The following is a 19294-nucleotide window of genomic DNA, read 5'->3' as shown; positions in this document are numbered from 1 at the left end:
GTTTGAGTTCACCGTGTTTAATTTGATGCAGTTTGTTCATGTTGTCAGTCACCTATTTAGCTAGTGCACATGACTCTGAGACCATAGCTGAGACTTAGCTGCACGGCCGGCTGGCTATGGATATAATGTAGTCGATGTTATAATGACGTTAGAAAAGCAGAAGTATAGCTTCGGAGTTGCTTATCTTCTTTGTTAAATATTTATGTGACAAAGACGGTTTATTATCACAAGTTTTTACTGCAGGTGTGCCGGTGGTCTCAAGAGTCTGTGTCTTAATTAATTGTCTGAGCTTTAGTTACAAGGATAACAATAATGTACTGTGAACAATCCTTGGCAAGTAATTTGACCTATATATTAATGTTGTCAAGTGCAAGTTTCAAGCTGTTATTGTGGGTAAAGATCATTAACTAAACAATTATATTTTAGTCACACAGATTTTTTGGCCATTGATTTTTATCTTGTTTACCATAATTATTTACCCCCCCCCCCCCCCTCTCTCTCTCTCTCTCATGCAGTTGTGTTTCAGCTGACGAAAAAGACTGTGTCGAGAACAAGGTGTCAATCCTGTAAGGCAGCAAGGGGGTTACACTCACAACGCACAAAATGCAAAACATTCAGTCAACTTGACAATAAAGAAAACATTTTTATTCAATAGTAGCTATGATGTTTATCTATTTGTCTTTAAATTGTCGACAATTATAATCTAAGGCATTATATGAATAGGAGCACACACGTATGTCAGCATTAAAATGTCCTGAATAACTGTTCAGATGGTTATGAGTAAGCTCCTAGTGACCATCCTTGTACACCCACTGATTCCCACTGGTGTGACTAAGAGGGTGTGGCTTCCAGAGGACAGACCGGTGATAACAAGGGGACTAACACCTTTATTGGATAAAAATACGAAATAACGTGATCACAAAGCAATACGGTTATTTTATGATTTATAATTATGCACTACACAAAATTATACTACCGTATAGCGGGTAATTTTCGGGGGACAAAATATTCGCGGTTCAGCAATATTGAGACATTTTGTGGGTAATATTTTCATGGTTGGAGCTTGCACTGCAGGTAAGGTAGGCAAGGTCGCTTCATTTGTGGGTAAAATATTCGTGGTCAGATCACCAACCACGAAAACCACGAATATTTTGCCCCACGAAAATTACACGCTATACGGTATATAGCGGGTTCGTTAGTGGACATTTTTGTACCAACTATATAATTATATATATCCAATTAAATATTTTGTTTTTTGAATATTCATACAACTCTAGTGACGTAGAACCTATTGCGGTTAGGTAGATCAATTTTCAGATGACTCTACAATACGAAAATCCACCATACAAAAATAATTACTCGCTATACGGTTACTTATACGCAGACTAAAGTCAGTTTTTCTTCTGAACTTACACGAAAATGTGTCTGTGTTAGGTAACCTGCACATAAACTGGCTAACTTGAACAGTTGCATCGGGTCCAGTTCCCTCCCACTCCACAGTCACATTTCCAGAGACGGGGTCAAACTCATACTGTTGGTCAGTGAAGTGCTGACTGCACTGAGTATTATCTGTATAAGTTGGAGAGTCTCAGAACAGACAGAATGCATCTTCATAAATACTGAATCATAGTACATGCATGTACAGTCTTTGCATCACCTATATTACGTACAGTATCTTACTGAGTGACTGTTAATTGAAAGACTCACCACCTCTGATTGGCCTGTCCTCGAACACTGGGACTATTTGGTTGGGACAGTATGCATCCACGATAATAGCAAACTGTTGCAGTGTCCTCCTATTGATCGCATTCTGTCCAAACCACACACCCTCGAAACTACCGACAGGTTGAGAACCTGCGGAACAGAGTGTTATTACAATCATGCATACACTATTATATACTATAGGAATTTTATTTAGAAAATCACTAGGACCTTGGCAAAATATTAATAGATGTAGAACCTTCTAGATGTCAATACTTTTAGGTATTGTATACCTGGAACATTTTGTAGCTGTTTTTATAAGTCAGTGCACTTTTACATCTATCAGAGTTCAATAACTCCAGTTATTGACAGTTATTGAACGACATTACACTAAAATAATTATTGTGACAGCAGTATACCGTGACTGGTATTTGCAAAGTTTATTAGACTTCATGCACTAACATTTAATGATTAAAATTGGTGTAAACGACACGTCCTATACTGTATTGTATTAATTTATAAGAACTCACAATCTTGTTGATTCCTGACCTCACAAGTGACCCTGGCACAGCCCGTCAGGTTGTAGTAGGCTGTCAGATCGCTCCCACTGATTTGAGGTGAGTTGTTGAACAACAACAGAGGGGAGGTGATGTCTACATACAAGTAGGGACAGGTGAATAGCAAATTGGCTGTTTTGAACTCTCTCTGCATATACATGCAGAGCAATTTAATACTGATCAAGTCAGGATAAACAATTTGAGCCTATATCATTATGTACATATTTGGCACACATCCAAATATATAGATGTGACCTTTGAAGAGAATAATTATTAATACTTACATACCAAATTGGAGCATTAGAATGGGTGCCTTAGAAACAAAATAACAAATAATGACCACTATTTCCAGAATACATGCACGAGGAAACATTAACACCTCATCATTGCTTAAAATAGCCCCCCTTACCTTCATCATCATGAATGATGATACTCAGTGAGCTTGGACTGAGCACCGCTCTCTCAGAGGGTGAGCTAAGGTTGGCCCTGAAGTCTTCACATGGCTCGATAATGTCATTGTCGAGTATTGTCACTAGTGTGCAGTTGGTAAGGGGGGAAGATAGGGGGGCGGAGTAGGAGTAGGTGACGGTAATACTCTGGTAATCTTCAGAATCTGAGAGTATGTGTAGGTGGAATAATGTATAAGCTGTGCATAATTATAATGTATGCAACGACATGTGTATATAGGTCTTCAGTAACCAGAGTATGCCTATTACTGTGCATCTATTGTGTATACAGTACCAGTAATAATTAGTATGGATAGCCCTCCCAACAAATAAACAGTTGATACCTCAACGCTTTTATAGCATTGTACCAATAGGATTTACCAATTGCGAATGCATCAGCGGTCTCTATGGTAGCTTCCACATCTCTCTCAATGTCAGTCTCCAAGGTGACGCAGATCTGCACGACACCATCTCCTTCACACACAAACTCAGGGGCAGACAGGGAAAGCACAACTACATGCAGGGGGAGAGAAAATAGTGAAAACAAACGATCTTGCACTTCTGGCATTTAAGCAAAACTACATAATTATGTACACAACTTGACTCTTATTTGGTAGCGTATATATAATAGTTAGACACTGTTTAGGAAGTTTCTACATGATTTAGAAGCCCAAAGGGCTAGTTGTAGTATCCCGAACGCAGTGAGGGTTCTACTAGCCCTGAGGACTTCTAAATCATATGGAAACTTCCCAAACAGTGTCTAGATCATAGCAACCATGAGTATTTAGCCAATCAGATTTGAATGTTCTTATCTAATCATGATTTTCTAAGTGAAGTACATGATTTTCTAAGTTGGATAGAACACTTCCTTTAGCCAATCAAATTGCAGTATTTATGGCAAACATGATCTAGATTATGAGTATAGTACTGTCGCTAAAAGTTCTACACATGTGGGATACATTTATAACTAGCACAAGTACGATTAATTGTGTTGTATATAATAAAATACTGTACATGTACATTGAAGCTCTGTTGTTACTACTGACCATCATCATTGTCCACTATAGTGACGAGTACGGAGGGAGTGGCTACAGTGACTTGGGAGTCAGTGGACTCCAGCTCTACACTCAACCCTTCTGTAGATTCGTACGTACTGTCGTCAATGGTCGATAACTGCACACAGGCACTCGAGGTGCCGGAAGAGAATGTGAGGGTGGTAGAGATATCAATGTAGTCCAACACTGCCGGGGAGAAAGACAGTTGAATTACACGTGGGAATTGGAAATGAGGGACTGCATGCATGTACATTATCCCGTCACAGAGTCGCAGATATGTTGTACAACCATCAAGCTGTTTAGGCATTTATTGTGCAGCCTTCCTGCGGCAAGTTAATCCTGACCCCTGCAAGCCTCATGTTACTTTCCATGGTTCCACACTTTTTTTAAACTCTACATAAGGACGGTCCATTTTTAAAAACTGCTCATTTAGTAGCACTGAGGAAAGTGCAGCCTGGGATTGAGGCTATATCTCCACATAAGAATTACTTACGAATGATACACAAGTTTGATTAGCCGTACTATTGACTCTACCTGTTGCAGTGCTATCCACAGTGGTGATATTTACAGCAGCATCTCTCTCTAGCACTCCCACCAGCTCCATACATATGACCACACCCTCTCCCTCAGTCAGTACGTAGCTAGATTCATTCAAACTCACAGTCACACCTTTGGGATGTACAGAAACAATAAAGTGGAGACTGTTTAGAAATTGAAAACATTACTATAATAGTTTTCACTCCTGGTCACACAATCTTCCTTTAGAACATAATACCTCATACACTCTAACCTAAACTAACACGAAACTAAACTACTTAAAACTGATACGCTCTAAGTCAGTTAAAACCACTTGCTTTCTCGACCTAGGGAGTACCCACTATATTAGATGCGTCCACATGATTCCAGTCATGAATAACACACACTGAGTTGACAACTCACTGTCAGTAAGGTCCTCTTGTATGAATGCAGTGGCCACCTCCAGTCCGATCACGGCAACAGGTGCTCCAGTGGGTATGGTCAGCCTCAGTGTGAATGTTTCAAGCAATTCTTCTACAATGATGTCATTGATAATGATGACATCAAAGGTTTCCATGGAGCCCACCCCTGACCCAGAAGTGAAGGTGATGGTTTTGTTCAATGACCGATAGTCGAAATCTGTGTGCAACATTTATATATCATAAGAAATTTTTGACTACGAATTATCTATACACTCGAGTAAAAACTGGATACTATATATATACACAAATCTCGCTGAGGAGTATACTGGTCAATATAACTATTATCTCAACATCAGACACTATAGACACACACGTATCTCCCTTCAAGTTCTCGACTACACATTATTTTGAAAACATAATCATGAAAAACTGGATACTATACACACTTGCTGAGGAATATACTGGTCAATGTAACTATTATCTCAATCAGACACTATAGACACACACGTATCTCCCTTCACCTTCAGTGGCAGTGTCATTGACCCAACTGAATGCTGCCACACTGACAGTGACATCTAGTTCCAGACTGCCAGACAAAATCACTACGGCAACAGAGAGAGGAGATGCCACCTCACTAGCCATCACTGATGCTGAGCTGAGACCAATACCTAGCACTGGATTATAAGAGATGTATGTGAAAACAGATCTAGCAAATCAATTTGACAATTAATACATAGTACGCATCATGGCCATGTAATTTACCACAAAGTATATTATATAGGACTGGTATACACATGTTTGAATGTGCATGCAGGGTTTGCTTTAATTGTAATTACACGTGTATGTAAAATTAATGCATGACACCCCATAGGAATTGACTCACCATCATTATCCAGAATAGTCACAGAGGCTGATGAATTGGGAGTGAGGATAACTGGATCATAGCTGGCTAGATATATTTGGAACACTTGGTCAGGCTCAACGATGTCCTCCTCCAAGATGGAGACATTCACACAAGCAGTGTCCACACTTGCAGAGAACTGAAGAGGGTAGTCCGTGAGAGCAGAGTAGTCACTGATGGCTGGGTGGGGGAAAACCTATATACAGACCTGGGTTTTTGCTAAAGATATATTGCTATATTATGACAGAAAAATGTATCTAGTTTATTGACACACGTATATGAGCTACATGTAGCATGGTCTATATAAGGACTATAATTATAAAGAGACTCACCAAGTGCTGAGTCCTCAGTGGTGGTCATATTGACGATGATGATCCTTTCCAGGACCCCCTCCAGAGAGGCACACACAGTCACGTACCCGTCACCCTCCCCCACAGTGTAATTAGCAAGCTCCAGAGATACATTCGCAACTACAAGCAAGAAAATGTCGATCAAACACACAACAATATAATTAGCTAGTTGGGAAAGCAAGTAAAAGTTGTCCGAAGTGAAAGGCAACCACTAATTGCACAGTCTAATAAAACTTATACCGTATAGCGGGTAAGTTTCGTGGGGTAAGAAATTCGTTCAACTCGAGAAACGGTGGTTTTCGTGAGTAAAAATTTCGTTTAGTCTCGTGGCTGCACGGCATTCCTACGTTCCGATAAGCCACGCCTACGCTAAAATTTCGTGGAGGTCAGCCTGCCCACGAAAATAACGAATATTTTACCCCACGAAAATTACGGTAGTCAACATTGCACAGGTAGGTTTCAGTTAATCACATAATTAAGCATACACTCTCTACCGAAACAGGAAATAAAGAATACCGCTCAAAACATAACTGCATACATATAATATGTACATGCAGCACTATAGCCCTCAAAGAACTCACAGTCATTGTTCAGTATGACCACGATGAGGGGAGTGGGGTCCACACTGACTCCATTGTCAGAGGAGCCCAGAATCACATTGAAGCTCTCATCCTCCTCCACAATGGAGTCAGCCAGGAGACTGAGATTAGTGCACTGGACAAACGGTGAGACGTTGCGCCTCCGTCGACCAGAGAGGAGGGGTGTGGTGATGGTGAGACCCACTGTGTTTACCTCTTGTGTGTCCACGTAGTCAACATCAGCTACAGAGGGAAGAAGTCATTGGAAGGAGCAACCTTACTCACAACCCATTCAAATAAGCTAATGAGCTGATGTGTAGATTTGTGATTTCCATAATTAGGTTTGCTGTGACATACAGACTTGTTATCAGACCCTCACCAGTAGCGGAACCCTCCTCCAGAGTGAGGTAGACGTCCACTGGTCTCTCGAGGATCCCAGGAGAGAGCACCTCCACACACACTTGGAACACTGTCCCTTCTCCAGACTCCTCCTCAGGCAACTCCAGTCTGGTCTTCTGGAACGCCACCGTCACAACTGGAGACGGATAGCATTGATAATTATTAGTATGAAAAAGGCATATATACAATTATTTGAAACACCGCTCTGTTCTTATAATTATTAGTAAATCAATCCCTCTACTGAATAAATTGTAGACATTAAACGCCGATTGAGGTGTTTATTCCCTCAACAAATTTCCTGAAGTGATGGGATACATATTTATAACTATACTTGACATAAAAATTCAACTTCTATAATGTTCTTCGCAGTGCAGTTACATTGCATATACAATTGTGCATCTTTACTTGGTGTGTCTAAAATGATGACTTGAGCGGACCTCTGGAGCACTTTAACAGCTAGTTGCTGTGAGAGCAGCACTACATAGAAGTCTTCGTTGGTCTCCAGTGCTGAGTCCATCTGGATGGTGAGGTTGAGACACTGCTCACCCGGACTGCTAAACAGAAGAGATGATCCCAGGTCAGTGTCACCGAAAGTGAAGTCAGCCACAGCTGTGCGTGTGTAGGAAGGAAATCATGCTTTGAACGATAGTGCATAACAGTCGCGAAGTACAATTGGTTAGCTAGTATACACTGGCACTAAAGTAATTGCTAATCCTCCGCTAATAATTACCGAGCAGACTTAAGTAGTATAGGCGTAAAACACAGTATGTATATCACGCACTAGGCCCTCGATTTATACATTGATAATAATATATTATTATTCACCTTGAGCAGATCCTGCTATGGTGAAGACAGATGCCTCGACTGTGACCTCCGTCTCTCCCTCCAGACTCACGCATACCTCCACAAAACCATCACTCTCAGATACAGCATACAGCTCATGGGATAGGGTAATGTTAACACCTGGGATGACAAAGTTAAGAAGTTTAGCGTAGCAGATACAATGTAGGTTTCATTGTGTTTGTGGCGATGATTACAATCACAAACTAATTCGGATCGAGCCATTCTTCATTTCATAGGCTAACTGACAAAAACAGCAATACAGCATAACAAAATTATTACAATCTTCACTAATAATATAATTATGCATATGGATATACATACACTCACAGTCATTGTCCACAATATCCAGTGTAACAGATGATTCCTTAAACAGTACACATTCATCCTCAGTAGACAGAGCCACCTGGCAGTGTTGTTTGGCGTGAGAACCACTTCTTCAGATAGAAGAGGCCTGGTGAAGTCTGCTGGGTCTAAGTAACGTAGGGTGAACAAGCATTAAATCGAGACATACCTGCTGCACAGATAAGCATAGAACAATTTGACAAATACGTAGCTACAAATCTTACGACAAAATCAAAGTAGGAGAAACACTTGATTATACCTTTTTGAGCCTATAGATACTGTATGTACATGTGTATGCAGAGTTTTAAGAACCCAACACATGGATTTTCACCCCAGCCATAATGTACAAGCATAATAAGAAATGTACTCACATTGAGCAGTTCCATTCCAGAAGCTGACAGTGATGGAGGAATTTCTCTTCAGTTGGCCATCACAAACATAGATACAGGTGTCCACCATGCCATTGGATTCAGTAATAACACCAACTGGTCTGAAGTCAAGTACCAGCACTGTAAGAAGATGACAAAATACTCTTACTAGTTGACAAACATACACTTTTAAAGTAGCATACATAATTATAAAATTAGATAGATTGCTTAATGCATTCGATCATTCTCGGCACATGCAAGTACTGCATATTAATTTATACTAAGCTATTTAATATACTGTACTCACCATCATCGTCTTGAATGGTGACAGTTGTCAGATTAGCCCCCAACTGAACACACGCCTGCTCCGTGGACAGAGAGACGGTGAACACCTCTTCTTTCTCTTCCACACACTCATCATTGATGATGGGCACACTTACACACTGTACCACGCTGGGGGAGTCGTAGTGCCACTCTAGGGTTGCAGTTAATGACAGGTAGTCCTCATCTTCTGTGGGGGTGGGTAGCAGTGAGAGCAGAGGGTATATAGCTGTGTGAACCTTTGAGGCTTCACCACCAACCATTTTTGATGGGGAAAATAACCACACGCAAGATGTGCATGCATACACTACATAAATTATACATCAGCTGGGTGCTGATAAGTCATTAATTTGCTGCATGGATACCTGTAGCAATCAAAGGTTGTGTTGTCAGTGCCACGGTGACGATACTTCCCACTGGTAGGTGGTCCAGCTGCACGCATATTTCAACCGCACCCTCATTCTCATACACCATTGGACTCAAAGTGACCAACTCAGCCAACACGACTGGAGAGGAAAAACATCACAACCATTAGTGCAGCAGCACACAGAACAACCTCTATAGTATGCAAACACTATTTCTGTCAGTATGGCCACAATTGTTCAAGTTATAAAATTGTACGACGAACCATCATTAGCAGTCTCGATGAACAGCGCTTGCCTACAACCAATCTTCACAGCCATCTCAGAGCTGTTTAGTCTGAGTACAGAGAGTGTGGTTCCTTCTTTCACAGTGTCTTCTTTGTTGTTCTTTGACACACACACCATCCCTGGCTCCACTGTGTTGGTGGAGCTAGCACCAGCTCCAATCAGGTACAATGGGCCAGTAATACCTAACCTTACTTCTCCTGCAAATGTATATATTTTACACAATGAAATTTTTTATACCGTCACATATAATTATTACAGGCGAAGATGGCATTTTGGTATAAGAAAATAATTATAGCATTTACTTCAACTGGCAACAGTTTCTTGCTACATGCAGACAGAATCAACTTTTTGAGAAAGCGAATGTATAAATAAACGATACACTATAGCATCGGATTCTTATGAATACGGCATATAATTATAATACGTTACCCCACTATAATATAATTATATGCAATCGACCAGCACCTCTGAGTAGGTTGGTGAGGTCCTCGTAGTGGCTGCTCACGGTGACCGATCGCTGCAACTGACTGGAGAACAATACACACACAGGAACATTTTTGCCCTCATTCAGGAGGTACTCAGATGACTGGAGGTCCACAAACAAATCTGGAAAAATTTCAATCCTGCTATTTAGCTGAGACACACACAACAACAGTAAAAAAAATAACGTTGGCTTCTTCAACGACTGTTGCAACGTAAAAATACATGGATGATTAAAACTATTACATACAATGTACGTACATTCAGCTAGCGCTAGTGTAAACTCACAGTCATCATCCATGATATTGATTTCTAAGACACCACTACTATTGACAGTGCCTTCAGGGGAGGCCGTTACGAGAGAAAGGGTGAATGATTGAGTATCCTCAACAATCTGATCATCGATGATACCCAACTGGACGGAGTAGGCACACACTGGTTGACTCAGACTGGTTCCAGCAGGGATAGTTATGACAAGTACAAAACTTTCATAGTCTTCATTGAGTGCTGCATATTTTAAGACACTTGTGATAGGTGTCAACCACAGTGCAAAACAAAATAGGCTGAGAACTACATTCTTTTCCAATGAGCATAATATAGCTATAATTATGAACAATGATAGACACAGAAGCATAGATATCATACTAGAGCATACCTGCTGATCCAGAGCTCGGAGACAAGCTGATATCGACGTCACACTCCAATCCACCAGTAGGGAGAGAGGTCAGCTCCACACACACAGTAGCATTAATGAAGTTAGACTCAGTTACTGTGATACCGCCAGGAGAGAAGGAAGCCACTGCAGCTACAGTGATGTATAGGCAACAATGTGCCAAATGACTCCATTCACTTTATAATGAGATGGGTAAAGATCATTAACTAAGCAATAATCAATTGAACAAAGCTACATCATTTGTGGGCAGACTCACTGTCATCGTCTTCAATTGTGATGTACACTGAAGTAAATCCAGGTAGCTCAACCTGTGATGATATGCTGGTCACCATAACAACAAACTCCTGTTCATTTTCCACTCGCTCATCATCAGTGATGCTGATATTGACACACTCTGAGTCACCTGATAGGACATTAGTGTCAAACACAATCTGGAAGTCCCCGGGTAGAACATAGTCCTCTCCGTCAGTGGCTGCATACGTGTATAATATATAAGTGTTATGACCTTATTGACAAACTACAGTCATGACATTTGTACAAGTTCCTTGAGGTTTCACTGTTATCAAACTTGTACACTTATACTAGATTGTATCAATATCAGAGTCTATATATATAATAGGCTCCACAGAACAACTTAATAATACCTGGTTTGTCTCCAGTGCCGGTTGCTGACAGGGAGAGCGTGATGGGACAATTCAGACCGCCTGCAGGTACACTAGAAATGGTGGCACACACACTCACCACTCCTTCAACCTCTATCACAGTCAGCTGATCAAAGTTAAGGCTCACGGCAGGCACTGCATGCAGAGAGTAGGAATTAATGCATGATGACATCTCAGTAAGAAAGACTGGTATAAATACATATTGCTCATTAAAAATGCATGGATACATTCTTCTTCTCTAGAACGAGCATGCACACCTACGAATACTTTATAAGAGTGTGCTGAACCACTAATTAGAGACCTGTGGACGTACCATCACTAGCATCCTCTAAAATGTACACAGTTGCCAGAGAGTCACCAGAAAATGAAACGTTCAGATTGTTCTCATCAAAAGACACATTGAACAGCTGACCATCTCCCTCGTACATAGCATCATTCATAATAGCAATATCTAGGCATTGAATGCAACCACTACCAGTTAGCCCAGCTGGAAACACTACCTCATAGTCGGGAGTGAAATCAACATCTGAAGCTGAAGAAATGAAAATCATGCATTCTGTCAATACATGGCACTGCATGTAATTGGAAAGAGAATCGGGCTTTTAGTTGATGTGACAAGAATTACGGGAATACCTCAATGCTAAAAATGTGCTGCGTACATAATTATAAGTCAGCGTGTTCAAAAGTTCAGGTAGCAACAGACTAGGAATAAATCTCACTAGTTTTGTCGCTGGCCAAGTAACTGAATTCCACCACCAAGTCCACAGCCAGCCCACCAGAGGGTACTCCGGAGATGCTGACACACACGCTGACAGAACCCTCATCCTCTCTCACAGTGTAACTGGTCGACACAAAGCTTAGGTCACAAACAACTGCATAAAAAAGTAAAAATATTATGTGTATAGTAAAGCATGTGCTTGTGCGTTCAAACTGATATTGATGTCCTCGATCACACACAACTGCTATTATGGGCAGACTCACTGTCATTGTCCTGGATGTTGACAGAAGTGAAGTTACTGGAAGCAAATAAAACAAAAGATGGAGTAACTTCAGACACCGTCACAAAGAATATTTCATCTCCTTCAGTGGTATTGTCATCAGTGAGGTTGATCTGAGCATATCTCATGGTGGTCATGGTTGGTATAGTGCTCTCAAACACTATCTGAAAGTCCCCAACAGGAGTGAAGTCTTCTCCTTCAGTAGCTATAGGATTGATTATGATCTATATAACGTATACAATGTACACTCGAGTTAAGGAACAAATCAGTACACACAAACTTGTATCCCCCACGCGTAGTATGATAAAATAACAAGTGTGTACCTGTGTTTGGTATGGTTTCCTCGGAGATGATCAATTGTAGCACAAAGTCACACTCTAAACCATTAGCTGGCAACCCGAACAGGGTAGCACACACTGCAACGGTGTCACCCTCTGTACCAGTGGCTGGTAAAAGGTTCCAACTAGGTACTGTGAAAAGATTTGTACACGCAATTATTTCTATACTGTATGTATATACGTATAAGACATGCATGCAAGACCATCAGCAACTTCACAAACTTATTATGATGAAAGAATTTACCAATTCTACATGAACATTTCTGCATGTAAAAAAACAAAATGGTCCTCTGTACATTCAACATTCACCAAAATTACAGGGAAAGACTATTATACTCTCTGTGTTTATAGTAAAGTACTGTAGTAAAACAAAACTATTTTCACTAGTCTGTCAGTCGATCTATAATTATATACACACTGCTCACAATCAGATCCCTCCTGTTCAATGACCACTTGAGTTGTACAGTCAGCCTCACTGTCGCATACCACATACAGAGAGTTAACATCCGATACCACCACTTCAAATAGCTCAAGGTCTTCTAATACATTATCTGTCAATATAGCAATGACGAATGTCTGTGACATATTGGTGGGTGAAGGGGTAGTGGCCAGAAAAGTCACTTGAAAGAAAGAAGGGGGAGCGTAGTCGATGCCAGTAGCTGCATAATTATAATAACCAACACTGTCATGCATGCAGTACAGCTTGAGATATATACCTATAATAAAAATAGTTCATGATCCCTTCTGCTTCACGTTTTTACAGCACGTACTGATATGTAAGTGCTTGCCTAAAAACCACTACATGATTGTATAGACATGTGACGGGCATTTAATAATAAGTACGGCCAGTTTTCCCGATATCAATTGTCTGTAGAGAAACAATGACATTATCGTCCAGCCCATCTGCTGGTATGTCCCTTAGTGCTAGAGTGAGGGTAACACTTGATCCCTCGTCTGCTGTGTAACTGGGAGACTCAAACACAAGTGTAGCCCCTGAGCAATGTAGCACGAGAACATGCAGGTTTTGAATGGATATGCATGCATGCTGATATCAGACTGTATACATGTATGAGTAGTGTCATGCATCCTTAGTGAATGTTGCTAGCGAAAACAATAGAATGACACAAATTAAGCGTGCATGTAAATTTTTTATATGTCATACATGCAAATATTACTGCTTACTTTCATCATCCAATATGATGATTGTCAATAGCGCAAAATTGCCAGTTTCTAACAAGAACAACCCGATGTCCTCTGAGTTACTATCTAGCACCTCATCATTCACTATCTCCACCTGCCCCACAGTGGAGAGTGATCCCACCAAGGTAGCCTGAGGGGTGATCTCACCACATGTGCCAAACAACAGAGACACAGTCCGACTAGAGCGGTAGTCTTGGTTCAATGCTATACACAAGGAGGGCAGGCATGTGTAATTATGAGATCAGATCCACTGCATGATCTCTAGAGTAATTAATACACTTCATTTTGCAGATGCAACAAACAATTCGTCATAATTATTACTGATTGTGATATGGACTCTACAAAATTCATGTTAAAATCAGACAATTTCTTCGCTACTGTCTACTCACTTGCACCACTTGGGCTGACAAAAACTGTGTACTCAATAGTCCCCTCGAGGCCCCCAGAGGGTACATTAGTCATTACCAGCTGAAACAAAGCGTACATGTCTACTCCCTCTTTGACTATGATCTCATCGGCAGTGAATCGAAGAGTGATGTCTGAGAGGGGGTAAATTCAATACTGTAATGGACGGAGAAAGCTAGTAGATAATGTGAATAAAACTGCAGGCTGATGCATATAATTATACCCATTACACATGTATAGCAAATTCCAACCGGCATGCAGCTAATACTGTAACAGTTTACTCATTATAGATTCACTCCAGAACCTAATGCATACCTTCACCATCCATGATATCCACTGCAATCCGGTCAGTACTGACTTGTGCATTATCAGAGCTGAGAATGATTGAGAATTCCTGGGTGGACTCTAGAATTTCATCATCGATCAGACTAACAGTGACACAAGCGTCTGGAGTGGAACCAGGAACAGAGTTTACTGGAAACATAGTTTGGAGACTGCCAATAGCAGTATAGTCGCTGGCATCTGTTGTAGATAAAACAGTTGATTTATCCTTTGATAATAGAGAGGTGTTATATAACGTGGGGTGTGCATTATACTGATTCTGAAGTAATCAACGGAACATTAACACCTGTCACTAGCAGGCGTAGAGGTGAAGGCATAGATATTAATGGCCATTTTACAATGACAAAACAAACCTTTAAAAAAATTATAATTATGCATCCCAGCAAGTTTTATTGATACCGTAGGGCCCTGCACTTATATTTATTAATGTAGCAAACCCGTATACTCATATTTTTATGGCTTGTTACATGTACAGCAACGTCAAACTCGCATAAAATTAACATGAGTGAGTACCTGCTATTCCAGCGACAAGCTCAAAGGAAACTTCAATATCTTTCAAGATGGGATTTGTAGAGGAGACGGTGAGGCTAGCACAGATGACATCAGTCAGATTTGTTCCTTCATTACCCTCCAGACTCATTGTTGACACTTGAATTACAGCATCTGCATGGAAGCATTTATAGTGCTAATGATGCTATGCTATAAATCTGGCTTCTCATAACATGGAAAGCCATAAGATATGGGTTGCTAGAGTGAAATGAGAAGTAGCAATTTCAACTATTTACTCAGTACTTATAAAGAGTGGCGCCAATTAATAAGGTATAAGTGTCAGTCTGGAAATCTATATTAGTGGACTAATCGGGTACGCCATTCTTAAGTCACGGTTGCTAGGACCAGTAAAAGAACTTTCATAGTGCCATACCATCAAAATCACTGATGGTGATGGTGGTGTTGCCATTATCGTCCTCTCTTGGTACAATATAGTCAGAGTCAGTTGGCAGAGATATGACAAATGAGTGAAACCCCTCAAACCTGTTGTTGTCTTCAACAGTCAAGGATATTGTGAAGTTAGTGTCCTCTCCAGCCAGAAAATTGATGGTGAGGTCATCGGGAAAGATCATGATCTCACTAGCATCTGCATAGGGAAAGAGTGTATTGATTTCACAAATTCATTGAATCGTTAGAAGTCTATAATAATTTGTAACTCTAGTTGATTGGTTTAAACACAATAGCATGAAGCCATGTATAGGCCTATGCACACACAACAATATCATCCATGGTTAAAAATTCAGGCACACATAACACAATCCATCCCCAGGCTTGATTTACTTCTGTGCTACTCACTAGTAACTTGGTCGACATCAAAGTCCAATTTGAGGGTCAGAAAGAAGTTGGTCTTCAGCTGTCCAGTTAGTCTGGTGAGTCTACCAGTAACAGTGAGGGTGTTCCCTTCAGCTATTATGTAGTTAGCTTGATCAAATGATACCCCAACAGTTAATTGCTCTGTAGATAAGAAAACAGCAGAGTACATAGTTTGACAAAATTGGCAGCAAGCACACGAGTAAGATGAAAAACACAATTACACAATTATAGCACAAACTACTTTACCATCATCAATGATGTAGATTTTCTCAGGTTCGCCAAGTGATATCCCATACAGGCTAACAAATTCCGGGTCAAACCCAACATAGAACTCGTGGTCAAACTCCAAGTCATTGTCATCCCTGATTGAAATGAAGCCAGGCTTGTACAGTAATGGAGGGATACAACGTCGTCGACACGGGCCAAAGACAAAGCTGTGGAAACCGAGGTCAAAGTCATCTCCTTCTTCTGTGCATGGGTAGAAATGTTTCTATCTTTTATTCTTAAATTAATGGTTTTTGTATTGATCAAAATAATTGATCCACTCATGTGGGTGGGTATAATTATAGGCACATTTTATTTGCTTGCAACAAATTATGTGAATATGCAGGGTACGTATAATACTACACAGTAGTACTGCATCTTACCAGTCACATTCTCGGGAAAACCAAAAGACACCAGTTTGACAAAAAGTGGTCTTGGAATAAATCGGATCCTTTTCCCATCAATTCTTCCCAGACTGACCACATACTCAATACTCTGCTCCGATGCTTCAAGCGTAGGCTCAGAAATGTTGACACTCACATTGAGCATGTAACTGGATGCTATGAGAAGAAAACCAGGTAATTAGTACCGTCCTTGGCAATGCAGTTATCAAGCACCAATTAGCCTTACAATGGGAAACACATTAAAGAGAAGCATTCCAAAATTTTTGATAATTAAGTGTAATTAACCGGACTTAATGCAGACAGAGTTTAAAATCACACGTATCACCATTATTAATTCCTTACTTGTCAGAAGAGTCACTATATCTGACAGATCTATGCCAGCGTCATTGGACACGTTGACAGCATACCTCCCAACCTCAGCAAGAGTCACATTTTCAATATACAGGACAGGAGAGTCAGTACCGGAGAACACTCCATCAATATCAAATATCATCTCGGAATCTTTAAACCACTGGTAGATCAAATTTCTTCCATCAGCTTTCACACGGAACTTCACACTCGAGCCCTCTTCGACAAACTGTTCATCTTCAGGCTGCTTGAAAATTGATGGACGACGCACTAGAGAGGAATATGCCACATCATAATTATAGTGTCATGATTATTACATGCATGCATTCTCAACTCACGTTTGCAAGTCGGTGGGTACGGACGAAATCTTCCAGTAGCATTACTAGATTTGCCATTGCAATGACTGTGATCTGGACCTTTCAACTTGTACCCACGTTTGCACATGAAATAAGCCTCGGTTCCAAATGGATAGTTGTCATCGACGTCAGGGCCAGAGTCATATTCGATAGACTTTGCATTGGCTATTTCTTCCAGTGGAGGGCAAGTAATATCTGTAAAATTATACTTAGTGCACTTAAGCAAAATATTATGTTGACGGTAATAATTATCCTATAATTTTGTTTGTGAAGAATGGGTTAGTTGCCATACTAACCTTCACAAGTGGGTGGAGCATCATTCCAGCCGCTATTGTCAACAGAATTGGTACAATTGATGGTAGGCGGTCCATCTAGTCCAGTTCCTTTTGTGACACAGGTGAAATTGACTTTAGTCCCAAGCTGGAAGTTTCCGTTGGCATTGTGAAGAGTGGTGTAGGATACGAAACCATCCTCCAGACTTAGTATGGAACAGGCAGCTAATTTAAAGTTAAAGTTGAAACATACAATAACATGCATCCAGAATTAACTGCATGTATGTCCTTATTAAAAATGTTTCAAAAAATGTTTTTTTCACAAAACACATTGTACATGTACAAACCTCTCCGAATAAGCGACCAGTTTTTGTACAATTTTCATGTTTTATGGTGCCCCTATATGTGTTGCACTTTATACAATGCCATTTATTCACTGCAATTCCACTCACGAAGACAGATGGGCTCAACTCCAGACCAGCTTCCATCAGCGAGACACGTTCGTATAGTATCCCCCTCAAAAAGCTCTCCACTAGTGCACTCGTACAAGGCTCTAGTATCGACTGAGAAGTTACCACTGACAACAGGTTCTTGGGTGTATATGATGTCAGTATCTGTTACACCAAGTAGTGGGGGGCAGGTTGCACTGGCTGCATGTTGTGCAAGTCGGGGAATGAAATATTATAATAAATCTTCAGCGTATAAAGAAAGCAGCACTCAAGTGAATGATAGCTATACACAACACCGGCACCGTGCATGTCTTGAGCAGGTCAAAATAAGTTATAGCACTCTAGCTATTCCTGACAGAAATGACACAATTTAAGATAAAGTTATGGTAATGGAGATGGATATGCCTACTACATTAAAATCAAGTGTTAAATAACATTACTATACTTGCATGCATGCACATGTGCACACTTACTTTCATTGCTCATTAATATTCCAACCATCAAACACACAGTCAGTACTCTTGCAAGCATAGCAGTCAAAGCAAGGAGTATCTTGTTATAATTATTGTACACACTGTTGACTTATTTAAGATAAGAGCGAAATAGTTATGTTTGTGGTCAAGCTGGATCTGCAGACACTTAGTATTTGCAGCTGCATTTAAAGGGTTTGTTTCGTCGTTACAAAAATCCAGTAGCTATCTGGAATTTTACAATAATTGTTGTGTACAAACATTGAAGCCCAGTTCAAATTTACATTAATCTATGAAGCGTTATTGACACATACCAATGGCTCATGATCTCATCACAAACATAACTATTTCGCTCTTATCTTAAATAAGTCAGCAGTGTGTACAATAATTATAACAAGATACTAATAATTATCACAAGACTCTCGCATCCCCACATGTATATTAGTTATTGCAGTCAGGCGCCCTCGTGCAACATGCATGCCATAAAATTATATTGCACTGGAGCAACATAATCCCGAGGGCCACATGAGTGAATTCTTAGGTTTTCTTCCCGCAAAAGGTAGTAAAAAATTAGTAGAATGCATGTTTGCTCCATGCAGAGTGTACTGGAGTTTGCAGAATCTTTGCAACACACTATAGTAAAAGCGTAGAGCGTTAAGCATTCCTTGGAATAATTATGTACAGTAGACTCTCGTTAATCTGGTCACCCTTGGGACCACATGCACCTTGGCCGGAATAGCGAGGTGCTGTAGCTCAGGAAATAGCCGCGGCTTAAAAACGACCTTACCTCGAATCTAATGACTACTTTGCGGTTCTTGTCTC

The 19294-nt window shown here is 40.4% G+C and overlaps 2 protein-coding genes across 6 annotated transcripts; both read right to left on the bottom strand.

Annotated features, from left to right (window-relative positions):
• Positions 1-599: 599 nt before the first annotated feature.
• On the bottom strand, positions 600-6672 carry LOC135339314 (uncharacterized). Of its 2 annotated transcripts, none has more exons than XM_064535393.1 (13): positions 6530-6672; positions 5931-6048; positions 5581-5778; positions 5219-5371; positions 4699-4914; positions 4294-4428; positions 3751-3945; positions 3086-3217; positions 2668-2871; positions 2232-2354; positions 1708-1854; positions 1414-1569; positions 600-885 (listed from the first exon to the last, which is right to left on the bottom strand). In XM_064535393.1, the coding sequence occupies exons 1-13, from the start codon at positions 6533-6535 to the stop codon at positions 767-769; spliced, it is 1902 nt and encodes a 633-aa protein (XP_064391463.1). In that variant the 5' UTR covers positions 6536-6672; the 3' UTR covers positions 600-766. The 2 variants fall into 2 exon arrangements, with proteins under 2 accessions (XP_064391463.1, XP_064391467.1); XM_064535397.1 differs by lacking the exon at positions 6530-6672 and adding an exon at positions 6091-6514 and having other exon boundaries at positions 5931-6058.
• Positions 6673-6921: 249 nt separating this feature from the next.
• On the bottom strand, positions 6922-18625 carry LOC135338715 (uncharacterized). 4 transcript variants are annotated; one of them, XM_064534799.1, is made up of 33 exons: positions 18476-18625; positions 18006-18203; positions 17901-17952; positions 17578-17778; positions 17264-17476; positions 16920-17195; positions 16557-16733; positions 16156-16377; positions 15892-16050; positions 15470-15682; positions 15061-15210; positions 14521-14727; positions 14190-14339; positions 13783-14004; positions 13447-13593; positions 13026-13259; positions 12586-12732; positions 12246-12467; positions 11984-12136; positions 11578-11796; positions 11247-11399; positions 10859-11074; positions 10585-10734; positions 10218-10436; positions 9915-10055; positions 9428-9646; positions 9165-9305; positions 8786-8989; positions 8482-8619; positions 8096-8238; positions 7751-7888; positions 7363-7534; positions 6922-7061 (listed from the first exon to the last, which is right to left on the bottom strand). In XM_064534799.1, the coding sequence occupies exons 5-31, from the start codon at positions 17367-17369 to the stop codon at positions 7817-7819; spliced, it is 4800 nt and encodes a 1599-aa protein (XP_064390869.1). In that variant the 5' UTR covers positions 17370-17476; positions 17578-17778; positions 17901-17952; positions 18006-18203; positions 18476-18625; the 3' UTR covers positions 6922-7061; positions 7363-7534; positions 7751-7816. The 4 variants fall into 4 exon arrangements, with proteins under 4 accessions (XP_064390869.1, XP_064390852.1, XP_064390843.1 ...); XM_064534782.1 differs by lacking the exon at positions 17901-17952 and adding an exon at positions 7707-7725 and having other exon boundaries at positions 7759-7888; XM_064534773.1 differs by lacking the exon at positions 17901-17952.
• Between the last annotated feature and the right edge of the window lie 669 nt (positions 18626-19294).

The sequence above is a fragment of the Halichondria panicea genome, chromosome 1, assembly GCF_963675165.1.
Source record: "Halichondria panicea chromosome 1, odHalPani1.1, whole genome shotgun sequence".
NCBI classification, from domain to species: Eukaryota; Metazoa; Porifera; class Demospongiae; order Suberitida; family Halichondriidae; genus Halichondria; species Halichondria panicea.
Note: the sequence above shows the minus strand (reverse complement) of the source record. Positions and strands in the feature narration are given on the sequence as shown.

What these genes read in the sequence shown, in the direction of transcription:
- LOC135339314 (XM_064535393.1), bottom strand. An exon ending in CGCTGATGCATTCGCAATTG is followed by an intron (nt 2,872 to 3,085) that starts GTAAATCCTATT and finishes ACATACTCTCAG; the next exon opens with ATTCTGAAGATTACCAGAGT. An exon ending in CATCATTCATGATGATGAAG is followed by an intron (nt 2,355 to 2,667) that starts GTAAGGGGGGCT and finishes ACTTGTATGTAG; the next exon opens with ACATCACCTCCCCTCTGTTG.
- LOC135338715 (XM_064534773.1), bottom strand. Translation starts at nt 18,533, where the DNA reads ATGCTTGCAAGAGTACTGACTGTGTGTTTGATGGTTGGAATATTAATG. An exon ending in AATTGATATCGGGAAAACTG is followed by an intron (nt 13,260 to 13,446) that starts GCCGTACTTATT and finishes ATAATTATGCAG; the next exon opens with CTACTGGCATCGACTACGCT. An exon ending in GGAAACCATACCAAACACAG is followed by an intron (nt 12,468 to 12,585) that starts GTACACACTTGT and finishes TCAATCCTATAG; the next exon opens with CTACTGAAGGAGAAGACTTC.